At 34.8% G+C, this 15,779-nt stretch overlaps 1 protein-coding gene across 2 annotated transcripts in view; it reads left to right on the top strand.

Moving 5' to 3' along the window:
* Positions 1-15,779, top strand: part of Tbc1d32 (TBC1 domain family member 32) — a 137,312-nt gene that overhangs the window by 105,896 nt on the left and 15,637 nt on the right. For both annotated transcript variants that reach the window (XM_070015344.1, XM_070015343.1), the window contains exons 28-31: positions 7,286-7,355; positions 8,825-8,940; positions 9,676-9,830; positions 12,938-13,078. In XM_070015344.1, the coding sequence (XP_069871445.1) occupies positions 7,286-7,355; positions 8,825-8,940; positions 9,676-9,830; positions 12,938-13,078 (482 nt within the window). The remainder of the gene's footprint in view (positions 1-7,285; positions 7,356-8,824; positions 8,941-9,675; positions 9,831-12,937; positions 13,079-15,779) is intronic.

Below are 15,779 nucleotides of genomic sequence, written 5' to 3'. Positions count from 1 at the left end.
CAATCTGCAACAGAAGAAAGGAGTAGGAAATGATCATGGACATGTACATAACCTGAGTTAGGTATCTGTAAACTTAAGTATAATGATCGCCAATTTCTACAGCTGTCTTTGTCACATTGTCTCATTGGATCATATTTTCTCAACTAATATAAAATTCAAATTATGTTGTACATCTTATCTAAATATTCAGCACGACTGACTACTTACTGTGCATGTGTTTACTACTCTCTGTTGCATTTCTGAATCATGCTGAGTGAGACCTCAGATGTTGGATTTGTTGAATGTGTTATCTAGGCAGATAGAAACCAGAATGTGAATTTCAATTCCTTAAAGCCTTCTGTTGCACAGCTATTCACTGGAGTTTTATAGGAAAGCCAAAACTAGAGTGGCTTCTTGTTGACTGGTTGTTTAATGTTTATTAGTGTGGCATGGTGAGCTCATTGCTAGGGTTTTCCTCCTCAGACTGTGTGTGGCCTCATCATTAATCATCTGGCTTCGTTGTTGTTGTTATTGTTTGGCTGGTATAAAAATGTCTTGGTGTTTTAATATTTTCCTCTATTTGCTATAAATTGGCAAAAACATGCTTTTACATAAAGATATTTCAAAGCAAATACTGGATATAGTCAGTGTTTATTTCATGTTTCTTGAAATGAGAAATTGTTTTTTTTTTAAGTGACAGCTTTCTAAACCCTAAGGTCCTTGAAATTAGACTAACACAATCATCCATCTGTTGTCACCTCCCTCAGGATTTCCATCCATTATAAAACTTGCAAATCTGGGAAATCAAATTAGTTTGACTGTTTATCCCCTTAAAGAAAGAAGGAAGGACAAATAGATAAAGTTTTGTACATTTGCAGTTTGCAAGTTCATACAGGTATTTTTTTCTGGATCTTAATAGACATTAACATTCTGTCAGTTCAACTCCCAGAAACAAATCAGGAACTTTATTTTAGTACTCTAATTGCCTCTTTGAATATTTAATACCCTATTTTTTCCCCTTTTCTTTTCATGATGGTAGTTAATAACCATTTGGCTATTAAAATACTAGTTTTGAGTTGAATGTATATATTTTTATGTATTGTACTTTCTTTGGATATTAAATACATTTATTTTCTGTCATATTTATAGGACGTATTTCTTATGATTTCAATATGAAACATTCCCCAGAGGCTCATGAGTTAAAGTCTAGGGTCCCAGCTGGTGGCACTATTTCAGGAGCTTTGGAAACGTTAGTGGGTAGAGCCTTCTGGAAGTTGGTTGCTTGAGGCAGGTCCTTGGTGGGGGTGGGGTGGGAGATAATCTTGTCCTTCTCCCTTGTTGTGTCTTCGCTCTCTGCTTCCTATTCACCAAGAAGTGAAGCACATCCTCTGACCTATGCTTTTGTGGCCATAGTGTTCTGCTCAAGTTGTTTTGTCCCAGTGAGACAAAATCAATACTTCTTTCAGTTGTTTCTGTCAGGTATTTTGGTCACAGTGTTGAAATGCAGCAAATAAAATGTTTGTAAGAACAGGTATAAGAATGATCTTTGTGAAGAGGTATTAATATGAACCTGCCCTTAAAGAGGGGGAAGAGAACATACACTTGGGTTATCATTTAAGCAAGTTGCAGCCCGGGGCAAGATTAAAAAGTAAAGAAATGTAGAGATACAGACATTTTTCTGGTGGCTATTTTATTTCAGGCAATATGCTAGCCCCTTTGGACATGCCGTTTGAACTGGTTTATTGTCATTGAGGGGTTTTGTTGTAAGCTCCCCATGAGCCCAGTTAAAGGAATCACTGGTGTTCACTGTGCCGTCATGGATAACAAGGGGAGGAAACAATAGAGTGGTACATATCCAATTTTGGGAACATTAGAACTGAAAAAAGTAGAAGACAGGGAGCATCCTTGGACTGTACTAATTGCATAATCCAAATAACCCTGACGATATCAATTAAGCTGAGATGCTTAGGTAGCTTGGTCACAAAGCACTGGGATTTAGAAAAGTATGAACTGAATAAAACAGGTAAGAATAGTTTTGTTCTGAAAAGGAAGCAAGAGAGCCTGCAGCCTTGACTTTGGGGAAAGAAGGAAAGGAAAGAGGAAATGTCCTGACTTGATTTCTTTGCTTGGTAAGATTTCTCTGACTTCACAACAAATATAGCAGGGCTTCAGGAGTGTCAGTAAACAGCCAGGCAGAACTGGCTTCCGGGCCATGATTTGTCCTCTGGTGGAGAAATTCTTTACTCTTCTGGAAATGCATTTTTTTTTTTCTGAACCATTAGCCAAGTTGCAGGCAGATTTAATTTTTCCTTCTGCTGCTGTCTGTGCTTGCTTTGCAAACCCAAAATGGAAATGAATGCATTACCAGGTGAGTGATTGAAGTTTGTATTTAAAGATGTCTCCTCGAATTACTTTATTCTGGAACTATCATCTTTATAATCAGAATGATTGGTTATTTACATAATAGTCATAATAATGCTGTCTTAGGTTTAAGAAAGCTTTATGAAGCAAATGGAATAAGTATAAGTATGACATCATTTGCTCACTCTTTTTCAACAACTTACGGTTTTCTTATTGATTTCAGGGAATGGGAATTCCATCCTGACTTTGTTGCTTGATTTCAGAAAATCTTTTAGGTTATCATTTGTTTTCCTCTCCACTTTTCTTCTAGTTTAATATTTATTGTCCCCTCCCCCATTTGTTTGTATTATTGAAGGTTAATCAGCTATTATGTCTCCCACATAACATTGTGAATATATTAATATGTTGGCCATAGATATTGATCCCAAATCTATTTAGTCATCATTGTTATTTAGGTTTGATTTTTTTTAAAGCTAGGGTCTTGCTTTATAGCCTATGCTAACCTTGAATTCACAGTTGTCCTACCTCAGTTACCCAAATGCTGGAATTACAGGCATGCACCACCACACCTGCATCAAGACATACATCTTTTATCATTAAATTTTACTTATTCAATTTACCTTGTCAGTTTTAGTTCTAAAGGTTTTAATTCTTACTTAATAAATTTTACTTAGCTCAAGTTGTATATAATGCAGTTAATTCCACTGAACTTTCATAGTCTAATATTCATTTCTTCATCTAAGTTGTCAAAATGTATGCAAAACATGTGTCTAAATTTTGTTTGTCCTTTTTTTCCCTTTATATTATTTTCTGGTTTCATGCTCATTTTTCTATTTTTTTCTGTAGGATTTTATTAATATTAAACTTATTTATATCTATTTCATATAACATTTGAAAATGGAATATTTTGTTTATTTTGTTATACTCAACATATCCACATGAACACCTTGAGAAGTTAACGGAACCCTTCACTAATGTGGAATTTGAGTAGTCAGTGTTATTGTTCAGTTATAACTATGTCTAAATTTTATATTGGTGATTTTAATTTTAATGCCCCCCCAAAAGTAAAGGTCTTTAAAAATGATCACTCATTCACCCGTTACATATTAATTATTAGTCTACAGTAGAGCCAGTTTATCTTGTGAAAAAAAATTCTTTTCAGAGGATTTTGAAGCATAGCCATTATTGGGATCTATTTTCACTTGAAATGATCCAGCACTAGGATTTTGTCTGAAAACATAATCACAAGCTTTTAGAGTGGAGTAGAAATTATTATTATTATTATTTAGAGTGGAGTATAAATTATTCATTCAGTTCTACAAAAGTCAAAGGATTCCTCTCAGTCCACCTACTCTAGAAGAAGTCCTTTCTTCCAAGAGAAGATTGAGAAGAATTCTATGCTCACAGAACATTGCTAAGCTACTTCTTTTGGCAGCATCACTCACCCTGTTTCGTGACTTCATCCCAGGCTTCACTGATGTGGATGGAGGCCACAGTCTCCTGGTGGTACTCACCCCCAGGTCCATATGACCATGGTCCATATGACACTTGGCATAGGGAGCCATTTCTCTGTTCTTCCCACCACCACATGTTCCTCCTCTATCGTTCAGAGACATATATGTATAAACCTAGCTTGATATACTTGATAGAAAGCACATTATTGTCACTGTATCACATTATGATAGTTGAGAGGAGGTCTAGTCTATAGCTGTAGCAACTTAGGATAAGACTTTTAGGTTTATTGTTTTAAAAGCTTCCCCCCCATCAATTAATATCCCCCATAATAATCCTTAAAATTTAATAGAAAAATGATGGTAGTTTAAAAAAAAGGCTGCATTGCTGCAAAAGGTAAAGTATTTTTTAAAAAATTTTTCATTGTGAAAATACCATACATAGGGGTTACAATTACATGGCCAAGGTAATGAGTACATTTCTTATCAAGCATTGTTGCCTCCTCCTTTGTTTCCCCTTCCCATCAGTAATGAAAACCGAAGTTTTCTTTTCTTTTTTTTTAGATGTGAAGTATTTTTTTAATTGTGAAAATACTGTACAGAGGAGTTACAATTACATGGGCAAGATAATGAGTACATTTCTTATCAAGCATTGTAGCCTCCTTTGTTTCTCCTTCCCATCCCTTCCCATCCTCCCTCACTCCTCCCACCTAATCCTCCTCCCCACCCCCCACCAAAGTTGCGAACTTCGTTTTTCAACATAACGACTTGTACATCTCATTGCTGCAATGGGTCCACCTGTATCCCTATTTAAACGATTTGTTTTTTCCCTTCCCCTCCACAAATTATACCAACCTCAAATACAGTGAAAGCAGGAAAACCGAAGTTTTCTATCACTTTATGTAGCAAAAGAATCAGAAAAGAATCATTGAGGGGCTGGGAAGGTGGCTCAGTGGTAGAGCGCTTGCCTTGCATGCATGGGGCCCTGGGTTCGATTTCCTCAGCACCACATAAGCAAAAAGAAAAAAGCTGGAAGTGGCGCTGTGGCTCAAGTGGTAGAGCACTAGCCTTGAGCTGAAGAGCTGAGGGACAGCACCCAGGCCCAGAGTTCAGGCCCCAGAACCCGACCCTCCCCACCCCCCCAAAAAAAAGAATCATTGACATCAAAACGAGCTGTCTTCTTTCTCTGTCTGTCCCTATGTGGTAGAGTTATTTCTTTCTGTCAGAGATGTACATCCTCTTTAGCTCCGTGGTTTCTAAGGTGAAAAAGGTTCATGCCCATTCGAGTTTGAAAATCTGGGGGAACAACTTTGAATAGCAACTTTAATCTGTTGTTGCTACAAGTGGAGATCTTTCAGAAGTATAGAACTGGTTTCCTTCTAAGGGAAAGAAGGTACATCTGTTAACACCATGACAGTTGTAAATAACAAGAAAATACAAGCTATGTAAAGTGCAGCTTAACTGCTGTCATTATAAGTAAAATATAAACAGCATTGCTAAGATTGCATTCCAATCTAAATAAATGACTCAGATGTGGCTTGTCAAGGAATTCACCAAGCACTTTAGAAAAGAGTTTTGAGTATTTAAACTTCTTTTTCTAGAAGAAAATAACCACTTCTGGGTATGGTGGCTAAATCTCCTTCCCCTGGGACTGAGTTTTGTTCCTGCTGCATGAGACCTAAGCTGCTAAACCATCATGAAATTTCCAGGCAAACTAGGTTGAGTTAGTTACCTTAACTTGCATTGTTAAAGAGTATGTATTAACAGTCAAGAGTAGATTCTCCATAGCAGTTCACATTTGTCTTCCTTTCATTGAATATCTAAGGTCTATTCATATTTTAAGGTTTACCTTGCATGGCACGTTTTCCTAAGCAGATGCAGAGACTCTTTTCTTCTTTAGAATTCCCAGAGTACTCTTTCTATACTATTCTTCTCCCACTTAGGCCTATAAAACACCTTTATCAGAATTATCTTTATATGCAGTTTATCTTTGACACTACAGAGAAAAGTTCCTTCAGCATATATCTGATTTATCTCTTATCCTTCATAGATTCTTGCATAGTATTCCACACTCATCCTTATCAGAGGTGATTTATTACAAGAAATGAAAGACCCTACAGTAGAAACAGATCCTATAGATAGTATGAATTCTACTCATATGTAGTGACCAGGAGATCCCAATTATATGAGATTCAGAAAAACCTGGGTTTTGGTGTTGTTTAGCACTAGATAACTATGTGATTTTGGGTGGCTTTCCTTAATTGTGTGTATGTACACTACTTTCTTTAGACAACTAGTGATTCTTTCAAATATTCACATTCAGTGTTTAGAATCAACCCAACCTTTCAGGCTCTCATTAGCCTTTCTACCCTTCCTCACTTTTGGTAGATGATCATATTTTCTACTCACAGAGAAAAGTTGCATGCAGGAAGAAATTCACTCTTGTATATTGTTATTCTGTAAAAGTGCAAGAATGCTTGCTGAAATTTTTCACATGAATGTCAGGAAGGAATAAAAAACTATGGTTGTGTATATTTATAATTCAAGATATTTTATATTCATTGCATAGTAAAAGTTACAGTATTGTAGATCTTGTTTTTTATGTTTAATGGTTTTGTTTGGTTTTTGTTTGTTCTTTTTTATGTATGGCCAAATAAAATAAATTATTTTGAAGCCAGTTATAGCACTCATTAATTGTACAATGGGGGGTTATAGTGTGACATTTCCACACATAGAAACCAAGTATTCTGATCAACTTCACCCCCTGTATCATTCTGCTTTATCTCATTTCCTTTCTAAAACAATTTCATCAGGTTTTTACTACTTCATTCTCATATGTGAAAACACTGTGGTGACCATTTCATCTTTGTTCACTCTTTTGTGAGCCCTACGTCCTCCCACTGGTGCCCACTCCCCTATCCAGGCTTGCTCTACTTTCCTGTCATTCTTTTTTTTATTTCATTTTTTTTAGTGTTTATTAACTTCACCAAGGGTATTTTAAATATGTATACATTGCGTTTTGCTCAGAATTACTGTGTGTGTGAGTACGGAAGCCTGTCTTCTCATCTGCTTGGCTTTTTTGCTCACTCCTGAGGCTCTACTTTTTGAGACACAACTCCAGTTCCTGCTTTGTGCTGGTTAATTGGAGATGAGAGTCTCCAATGAGATGGATTTGTCTAGCCATACTATAATCCCTAGAATTCAGACTCCTAAGTAGTTAGGATTTCAGTCATGAGCCACAGGTACCTGGCTTATTAGTCATTTTAAAATGTGATTAAAAATGCTTTTTATAAGAGAAAAGTTACTTATAAAAAGTTCCCTTTTAATTCCTTTGAAAATATAACTGGCAGCTCTTATAAAAGAACAAATTCATCAGTGTCTCCAAAATTCACATTAAATATGTAAAAATATTGCTTTCATCAATTTTCAATTAAAATGTGATTATTATGCAGACTTTTATACATTTTTATAACTCAGTTTTCTATTGTTTCTAGCCACGGATGCAAATGTGAAGAATGAAAGTCTTTCATCTGTACAGCAGCTTGGCATTAAAATGACTGTCAGGTATACAAGGAAATAATCTCCCTTTTGCACTCTGAGAACTCATCTGCGTGATATGTGCTTAATAATATTTAACAACCAACCATTTTGTATTCTTTAAATGCAAAGTTTATCACTCACAAAAGAATAACTTTATCTTCCAGTATATTGGCTCATGATTAAATTATCTCTGCCTGTAAATCAGTTATAGTGCATTATTATTCCAGAGGCTAATTACAGTGTGTTTTAGACTCAAAGACTATCAGATTTTTCCCAAAAATAGCATTGTAAAAATCACCACATTGGTAACACAATCATGCCATTTTCTAAAATGTGATTAGTCCTAATTGTCAGACTAACATAAAGTATACAAAAGTACCTTAAGAACAAGAGTTGGAAGTTAAAATGAAGATACTCATATTGTAGTTTGAATTTTTTCAGTCATACTGCCATTGCCAGAAGAAATAGGCATGCTTAGTCACAAACTGGGGATTAAGACTAAGTCACTGAAACTTCTGCTTCTTGTCTATTAAAGGAGGCTTTGAACCATCCCATTTTAATGTTAGGGTCAGCTTCACAATCAAGTCTATGATAGAAATACGTGGGAGTCATTACAAAAGCTGTTTTACAAATGCATGATGCATTCCATCTGAACTCTTAATTATGTTCTCCAACTCTATACTCCCTTCACATGCAAATAGTTTGTGGGCCCCTATTTCCTTTTAGAAATGTTTGCTTATAACATGAGCAGTGTAGTCACATATTTTAAATAGTTTATTTGTAGGAAGTAAATGGAAATCTTTTCTTTTCCTTTTTTCTTTGTTTTTTGCTAGTACCAGAGTTTGAAATTAGGGCCTCATGGTCCCTCATCTTGCTTGTTCTTCCGACTCTCTACCACTTGTTTTTTTTTTTTTTTTGCTAGTTACTTTAGAAATACAGTCTTGCAGACTCTTCTTCCTGGGCTGACCTTGAGCTTCCTGAGCTTCTGGGTCTTAGCTGCCTCAGAAGTAGCTAGGATTATAGGAGGGAGACACTAGCACTCAGAAAAAGTTATTTATAACGTACTGTTTGGGTACACTGCAGTGTAAGTCAGGCTGGTAGCACATATTAAACCACTGAAAATGAATTTGTTTGTCTCTCAAGACTGAAAGCACCTGAGTTCTCTTACAGTGATGATCAAGTTAAGTCTTAATAAGGTTTCAAAAGGAGCACATGTGGGGAAAAAAGGAGCATGTTATGACTTTCCTTGAACAATTGTTACATTCATTGTACTAAACATATAGGAGTTTTTAATACTGTAAATGCTGATGTCCAAATATCTTAATCAGGACATGTAGAGTTTTTTTATCCTGAATAGTATATGTAAAATAGTTATGCTAAAAATAGAATTTTAGAAACTCGAAACCTTGAGATCTGAAAAGGAATATAGTTGATGCATTAAAACAATAAATGTGCAGTTTTTTAATGGCCTTTTTTATTTTAAAAAAATGTAGGTATGGTAAGTTTCTCAACTTGTTGAAAGATGGCGCAGAAAATGACCTTGCCTTGCTTTTAAAGCACTGTGAGAGATTCCTGAAACAGCAGCAGTCTCCTGTGAAATCTTCACTTCGTATCCTTTTGAGTGGATTCATAAGTGCTTGATCTTTCTTCACTGTTTTACATACTTTTTGATGAGATCCGTTACCGCATTTATATAGTAAAGTAATATTTTAAATTATTGTGTGACTTGTTACAGTATATCCTTAATGGTATTTTGTTTTGTATTGTAAACATGAATTTTATTAATTTGAGCCAACATTTGATCTCATTGAATCTTAAATTGAACAAAATCATTAGAAGGTGTTTTCACACAAAGAGGTTTTGTAGATCCCTACTAGAGCTGCTGCTCTGTTACCCTGCTGATGGCCTTTTGTAGTTTCATTTGAATTGTTGGCTCAAGGGAAAGTAAAACCAGGAAATGGTTATTTAAAAATTATATAGGTTCTATTATGCTTGGTCATACCGGTTGTTTAGCAAGAAAGGCAGGAGGGAGGGTACTGCTGTATCAATGACTTAAATAAGCAGCTTTACAGAACAGTGTCTTTTTCCTTCAGCTGCTCTTCACCTTGAATTCCTCTGGATATGTAAGCAAATAGTATGTTAAAGTAGTAATTATAGAAGTGATTTACTTTTTATTAATAACTTAGTTCCACAGCTTGAATAGTTTGTAAATTGAAGACACAATGAGTACTACATTCAATTAGTATCTTAGTTCCCAAGGAAGATCCTGGAAACGAATATTCATGAAGTTCTTTATATCTCAACTTGTAAGATACTGCAGAAGTTCCTTAACTGTGGTTTCCAGTCTGCCTTCAAGGAAATTACCCTGGCCATGACTGGTTTGCATCTTCTCTGTTCATGATAATGTTGGGGGATAAAGAGAAAACATTCCAGTTTCTTCAGCAGTTCTCCCGGCTTCTCACCTCTGCTTTCCTTTGGCTACCAAGACTACATATTTCTGTAAGAGCTACATATTTCTGCCTGCCTGCCTGCCTTCCTTCCTTCCTTCCTTCCTTCCTTCCTTCCTTCCTTCCTTCCTTCCTTCCTTCCTTCCTTCTTTCCTTCCTTCCTTCCTTCCTTCCTTCCTTCCTTCCTTCCTTCCTTCCTTCCTTCCTTCCTTCCTTCCTTCCTTCCTTCCTTCCTTCCTTCCTTCCTTTTGGTCAGTTGTGGGGTTTGAACTCAGGGCCTGGGTGCTATCCCTGAGCTCTTTTACTCAAGGCTAGCTCCTCTTTCACTCTGAGCCAATTCTGGTTTTTGAGTGACTAATTGAAGATAAGAGTCTCACAGAGACTTTTCTGCCTGGGCTGGCTTTGAAACATGACCCTTAGATCTCAGCCTCCTGAATAGCTAGGATTATAGGCATGAACTAACAGTGCTACCCTTTTTGTCTCTTTTCTAAGGGAAGCTTTATTATTTTAACAATTTTCTTACATGAATGCTTTTTGAGTCATTTTCTTTGAAGATATCAATTGTATATTTTGCCAATATTTGATGTCTTACTGAATGATAACTAAAGAGTAAAGATAATAGAAGCATTTTCACAACAAAATAGTTCAAAAATTAAGTTTAATAGTTAGAAACCCATTGTTTAATAAAATAGTAAAGTCTAGATATAAGAAATAAATGTGTATTTTTTGTTGTTTTGGCAGAAAAATTACCTTAATCGTTAAATTATAGAAGAAAATCATTTATTAATTTAAAATTGTAACCATATTTTATAGAGGAATAGACCCATTCTTTAGTATGAATTTTGAAAATCCATACTGAGTTTTTATTGAAGTACTTTCATTAATAACTTATTTCCATAGCTTGAATAGTTTGTAAATTCTCAGATTATTTTAGAGGAAAGTATGCCCCTCAGTTTTATTTATGTTTCTGTTCATTTATGTTTCTGTTTATTGACTCTTGTTAACATACTCATTTTCGGGAAAATTCCAATACTACATCATCTATACTAATACTTTTCAAACCCTTTCTATGGACGTGTGGTATGTGGACATTGAAATTCTTTATAACTGTTATGTACAATTCTCAGAAATTATTAGCTAAATTCACTTTAAAATTTGTTTAGGGTTGGAAATGTGCCTTTAGTGCTAGAATACTTGCCTAGCATGCATGAAGACCTGGATTCGATTCCTCAGCATCACATGATAAGTGGTGCTGTAGCTCAAGTGGTAGAGTACTAGACTTGAGCAAAGGAAGTTCAGAGACAGTACTCAGGCCCTGAGTTTAAGCCCCAGGAGTAACAAAAAAATTATGTTTATTAAATGCATTCATTATACAAATAACCATTAGCAAAATGCATTAGATTTCACAAGAAGGAAATCAATGGATATTAATTCTTAGACTGTATTATATTTAACTACTCAACAGCATATTTTTCCTTGAGATCGATGTGAAGTGACACTAAGATGTCCATTTAATATGCTAGCTATGTCTTCATTCATCACTATATAGAATTACCATGTTCTTGTCCATATGTGATATCTCCTAGAGAACCTATCAGAATAAAAAGTGATAATTTCTGTGGTGTATTTTTCCCTACAAATCGATATTTGTGCATTGTGAAATGATAAATCATTGTCATTACAAAACACAAAAGCACTGATAAGTCAGGGTGGTAATTTCAGAAAGTTTATTATGTATGTCTGATTTACATCTCTAAAAATACTATACAATGAAGTTACAAAGAATCCTTCATATTTTAAACCCTATGTTATTTATGTTATTTATTGGTTTGATTTGTCTTAATTTTGAAGTATCAAGTTTCTTTTCTTTTTAAAGAAGTTTTTAATGTGAGAATACTGTACAGAGGAGGGATTACAGTTACATGAGCAAGGTAATGAGTACATTTCTTATCAAGCATTGTTGTCTCCTCCTTTGTTTTTCCCCAACCATCCCTTCTCTCCCATCTCCACAACACCCCCTCTCTTCCCCCGCCCCCCCCGGCTAAATTGTAAAGTTCGTTTTTCAACATAGTGTTTCTTTTATTAAAAAAGTTTTAGGAGTCAGGTGCTGGTGGCTCATGCCTGTAATCCTAGCTAATCAGGAGGCTGAAATCTAAGGCTTGTGATTCCAAGCCTGTCAGTCTATGATACTCTTAAATGGAGCTGTGGCTCAAATGTTAGCCTTGAGCAAAAGAAACTCAGGGATAACACTCAGGCCCTGAATTAAAGCCCCAGGACCCCCCCTGCCCCAAACATTTTAAGACAGGATTTATCCAGTAAAGTCTTCATATCTAATTTAATGAGCAGTTTTATTGGCATAATTGCTATTCATGTTTTCTTGATACTTGATTCAAAATTTGCTGGTAACCAGTTCAAAATTGCTAGAAAACAGTTATTCTTTGCTAAAAACAGTTACGTGGGCAGTTGTTGAATTTGTAGTAATACTAGATAAAAACATTATTGACCATTCATGACAAATTATGACTTGCTCAACCGAAATAAACGCAATCACGAAAACATTGCTGACAAATCCAAGTTTGTAAATAAACATATGCATATGTTTATAAACACATATATAATATAAAATAAAAATATGTATACAATTATACATTGCATATAACATAGTTGCCCTGAGAACTTTGGGTGAATTATGCATTTTGCTCCAGGTTTAGAGTTAGGTTTTATTGTAGAGTTCTACATGGGGGTTGTTGTTAATTCAGGTTTAGATTTGATTTAATATCAACATATAAAATGAAGAAAACATCCCCAAATCTAACTAAAACCTTTTTTAACATTAGGACAGAAATAGAAAACATATTGAAATACACTTCACCTTAATATATAAAGTATTCACTACTCATTCACTCACTCGTGTTTATTTGTTCATCTAGCACCCTTCTTCATTGTTCTACAGACTTTGAAGTTACCAAAATTTCAAAGTTTTATCTTTTCTCCTGTGATTTAGCAATGTATATAATTCTGCTTTTATTGAGACTTAATATTTTTATTTATATAATTATAATGATTACAATAACTTGTTATACCACCACATAAACAACGCATTCGATTATTTTCAATTACATGTATATTCACTGGTTCCAATTTCTCTGTTTTCCATAGCGGTATCTACCTGTTGACACCATAGAATCGGGCATACATCCAGTCTATTTCTGCAGTACTCACTCTATTGAAATGCTCCTGAAGGCTGAGCTTCCGCTTGTGTTTTCTGCATTTCATATGTCTGGCTTTGCCCCATCACAGGTAATCTATGAGGAGCAGCAACTTTTCAGTCCTCTGTGTGGCCCTTAAAGAAAACTCTAGTCTAATCAACTACAGTCAATTAATAATTAGTCAGTAAAAGAGCTAGAAGTGGAGGTATGGTTCACATGATAGAGTACCAGCTATGAGGTAAAAAACTGAATGAGAGCATGAAGTCCTGGATTCAAGCTTCAGTACCAGCATAATATATAGATGTAAATATATAGACAGATAGAGATATCCAAAAATTCTGAGAAAAACTTGCAATATGCTTAATCCTAATCTTACCAGTTTAGAAGTTAAAAGGAAAATTTGAATTTATCAGTTACCAGTGTTCTATACCTTTAACAATTTGAAAATGAATACAAGTAGTAGATTTGTTTAATAAAAACTGAATTATTTCTGAGCAGTCACATTCTTTTTATTAAACATAAAAAATACTTTTTACTCGATTCCCATGTGAGCTTCATTTTAGCTTAGTAAGTACAAATCATTGCCTTATATTGCTTCACATTTTATTGCTAATTAAAATATGTGAAAACAGGATAAAAGTAACTAAATAGGTATATGTGATTAAATAATCATTTGCTTACAAATTTCATGTTGCAAAGCTCATTTATTTTGATATAATTAGGACTAGCACTTTTTGAAGTATGTTTTTAAACACTAGGGATTGAGTAGTAAAGGATTTGTGGGAAGATCTCTAGAATAAAATAGCACGTAAAACTAGAGTATTAAAAATTAAACATAGAAATATATATTTGCTAATTAGAGTTTAAGAGTAATGAGATTGTTAAAGTAAAAAAAACAAGGCTGAATATATTCTTTTTTTGAGCAAGCAACAAAAAATCACATTCTAATTAAAGTTTTGAACAAATTACCATTTCTTGGGGTTACCATGTATCTTGTTATTTTCCCTTTTTTTGGTGCTAGTCCTAGAGCTTGAACTCAGAATCTGGGCTCTGTCCCTGAGCTTTTTTTTTTTTTTTTTGGTTAAGACTAGTACTCTAGTACTTGAGCCATAGCTCCACTTCTAGCTTTTTAATGGTTAATTGGAGATATGGATCTTACAGACTTTCCTGCCCAGGATGGCTTTGAACCACAATCCTCAGATCTGTCTCCTGAGTATCTAGGATTACAGGCATGAGCCACTAACTCCCACCACTACCATGTATCTTTAATAGTTCATCTTTTATCATTCCTTGTAGTCACTATTCTATGTCATTAATTATTGTGCTTTAGTATGTCAACAAGTGTCCTAGGATACATAATGGTTACCTGTCTTACATCACAAAAGCCTGATCATAGGCAACTATTTTGCACTTTCTGAAAATGTAAAATTATGTGAACAAATCTAGAGCTACAGCAAAAATATACCCTTGTACCTATCACTACTTGTAGTTTAAGGAATGTTTCCCAATTGTATTTAATTTCTACTTTGTAGCCTTTATTATATGATTGATGGATTTGTCTAGAATAGTGAAAAAGTACTATGTTGTTTCATTCACCTGGCTGTGGTACTTTGTTACTACAGACAGAGCAAATTAATATTCCGTATTTGTCCTTTAAAAGCAGAACCAAAAACTCCATATTAAATCAGAAAAATAAAAGGCAACTTTCAATACTTATTCAAAAATGTATTTTAATGGACAAAATGGTGGAAGCAAAAAAAGAGAAAAATATAGTTTTAGTACCTTTGACAAATTAAGCCACTATATTTGCTCTCTTCCCCTTCCCCATCCTCTGATTTAAAATAAAAATTGGCTCACTTAAGAGAAGTTTTCAATAAAGAGTAATTTGGAAATTATAATAAAAGAGAAAATGTTATAACATAATTTTTACCAATCTAGAATAACAAAGTGCCATAACCTGAGTGACTTAAAACAATGTGGGTTTATTTTCTAGTACTTTAGAGGACAGAAACCCAAACATCAGAGTGTCCCCAGTATTTGCTCACTCTGGAGGGAACCTGCTTTGAGCCTTTCCCAGCATGTAGTCATCCAAAGTTCCCCAAGCTTTGAGGCCCATCAGCCCAGTCCTCCATCTTCACATGCTATTCTCCTTGGCACCTTTTCTTGGTCTTCTTACTGGGCATGTTTGTCTCTGTCCCTTTTCCCTTCTTATTATGACACCAGTCATATTGACTGAGTGCTTACCCTAAGGAACTCCTTAGTATTTCCAAGCAAGGTCACATGGGAATGAGGACTTTGATGTATCTTTCGGGGATGCATGAGGAGGTTCAGTCTGCAATAATGTACTAAAATGCTAACAGGTTTCATCTCTATGTCTTTTTCACTTAAAATTTTTCTTAGGTGTTTGTGTTTCACAATGGGCATGTATGGCTTTTATAGTCTGTGTGAATGTTAATCAAAAAAAAGTTAAACAGGCAAAAACCTCCACCTTTTTGTAAAAGTCTAATTTTCAAGTTACTCTCTACACTTACTCACAATTTATATGTTCTATAATTCTGTTAGGTTTAAATTATTTTCTGATTTATCAACAGTCCATTTGCATTAATGTAACATTTAACAATCTGTCATCTGCATAATTACACATCTGTGATGATAGGTGGAATAGAAAAACTCCCATCTCTGAATTAAAATATTCTCCGCATTTGTGATCTGTGAAGAGCAACCACTATTATTGGTAAGAGGGAGACTATGTTCCCTAAGAGGACTTCCAGTAATTGGTAGATGAAGAGTAC

This window comes from Dipodomys merriami, unplaced genomic scaffold (genome assembly GCF_024711535.1).
Source record: "Dipodomys merriami isolate MVZ:Mamm:240054 unplaced genomic scaffold, mDipMer1.0.p SCAF_112, whole genome shotgun sequence".
Classification (NCBI taxonomy): Eukaryota; Metazoa; Chordata; class Mammalia; order Rodentia; family Heteromyidae; genus Dipodomys; species Dipodomys merriami.
Note: the sequence above shows the minus strand (reverse complement) of the source record. Positions and strands in the feature narration are given on the sequence as shown.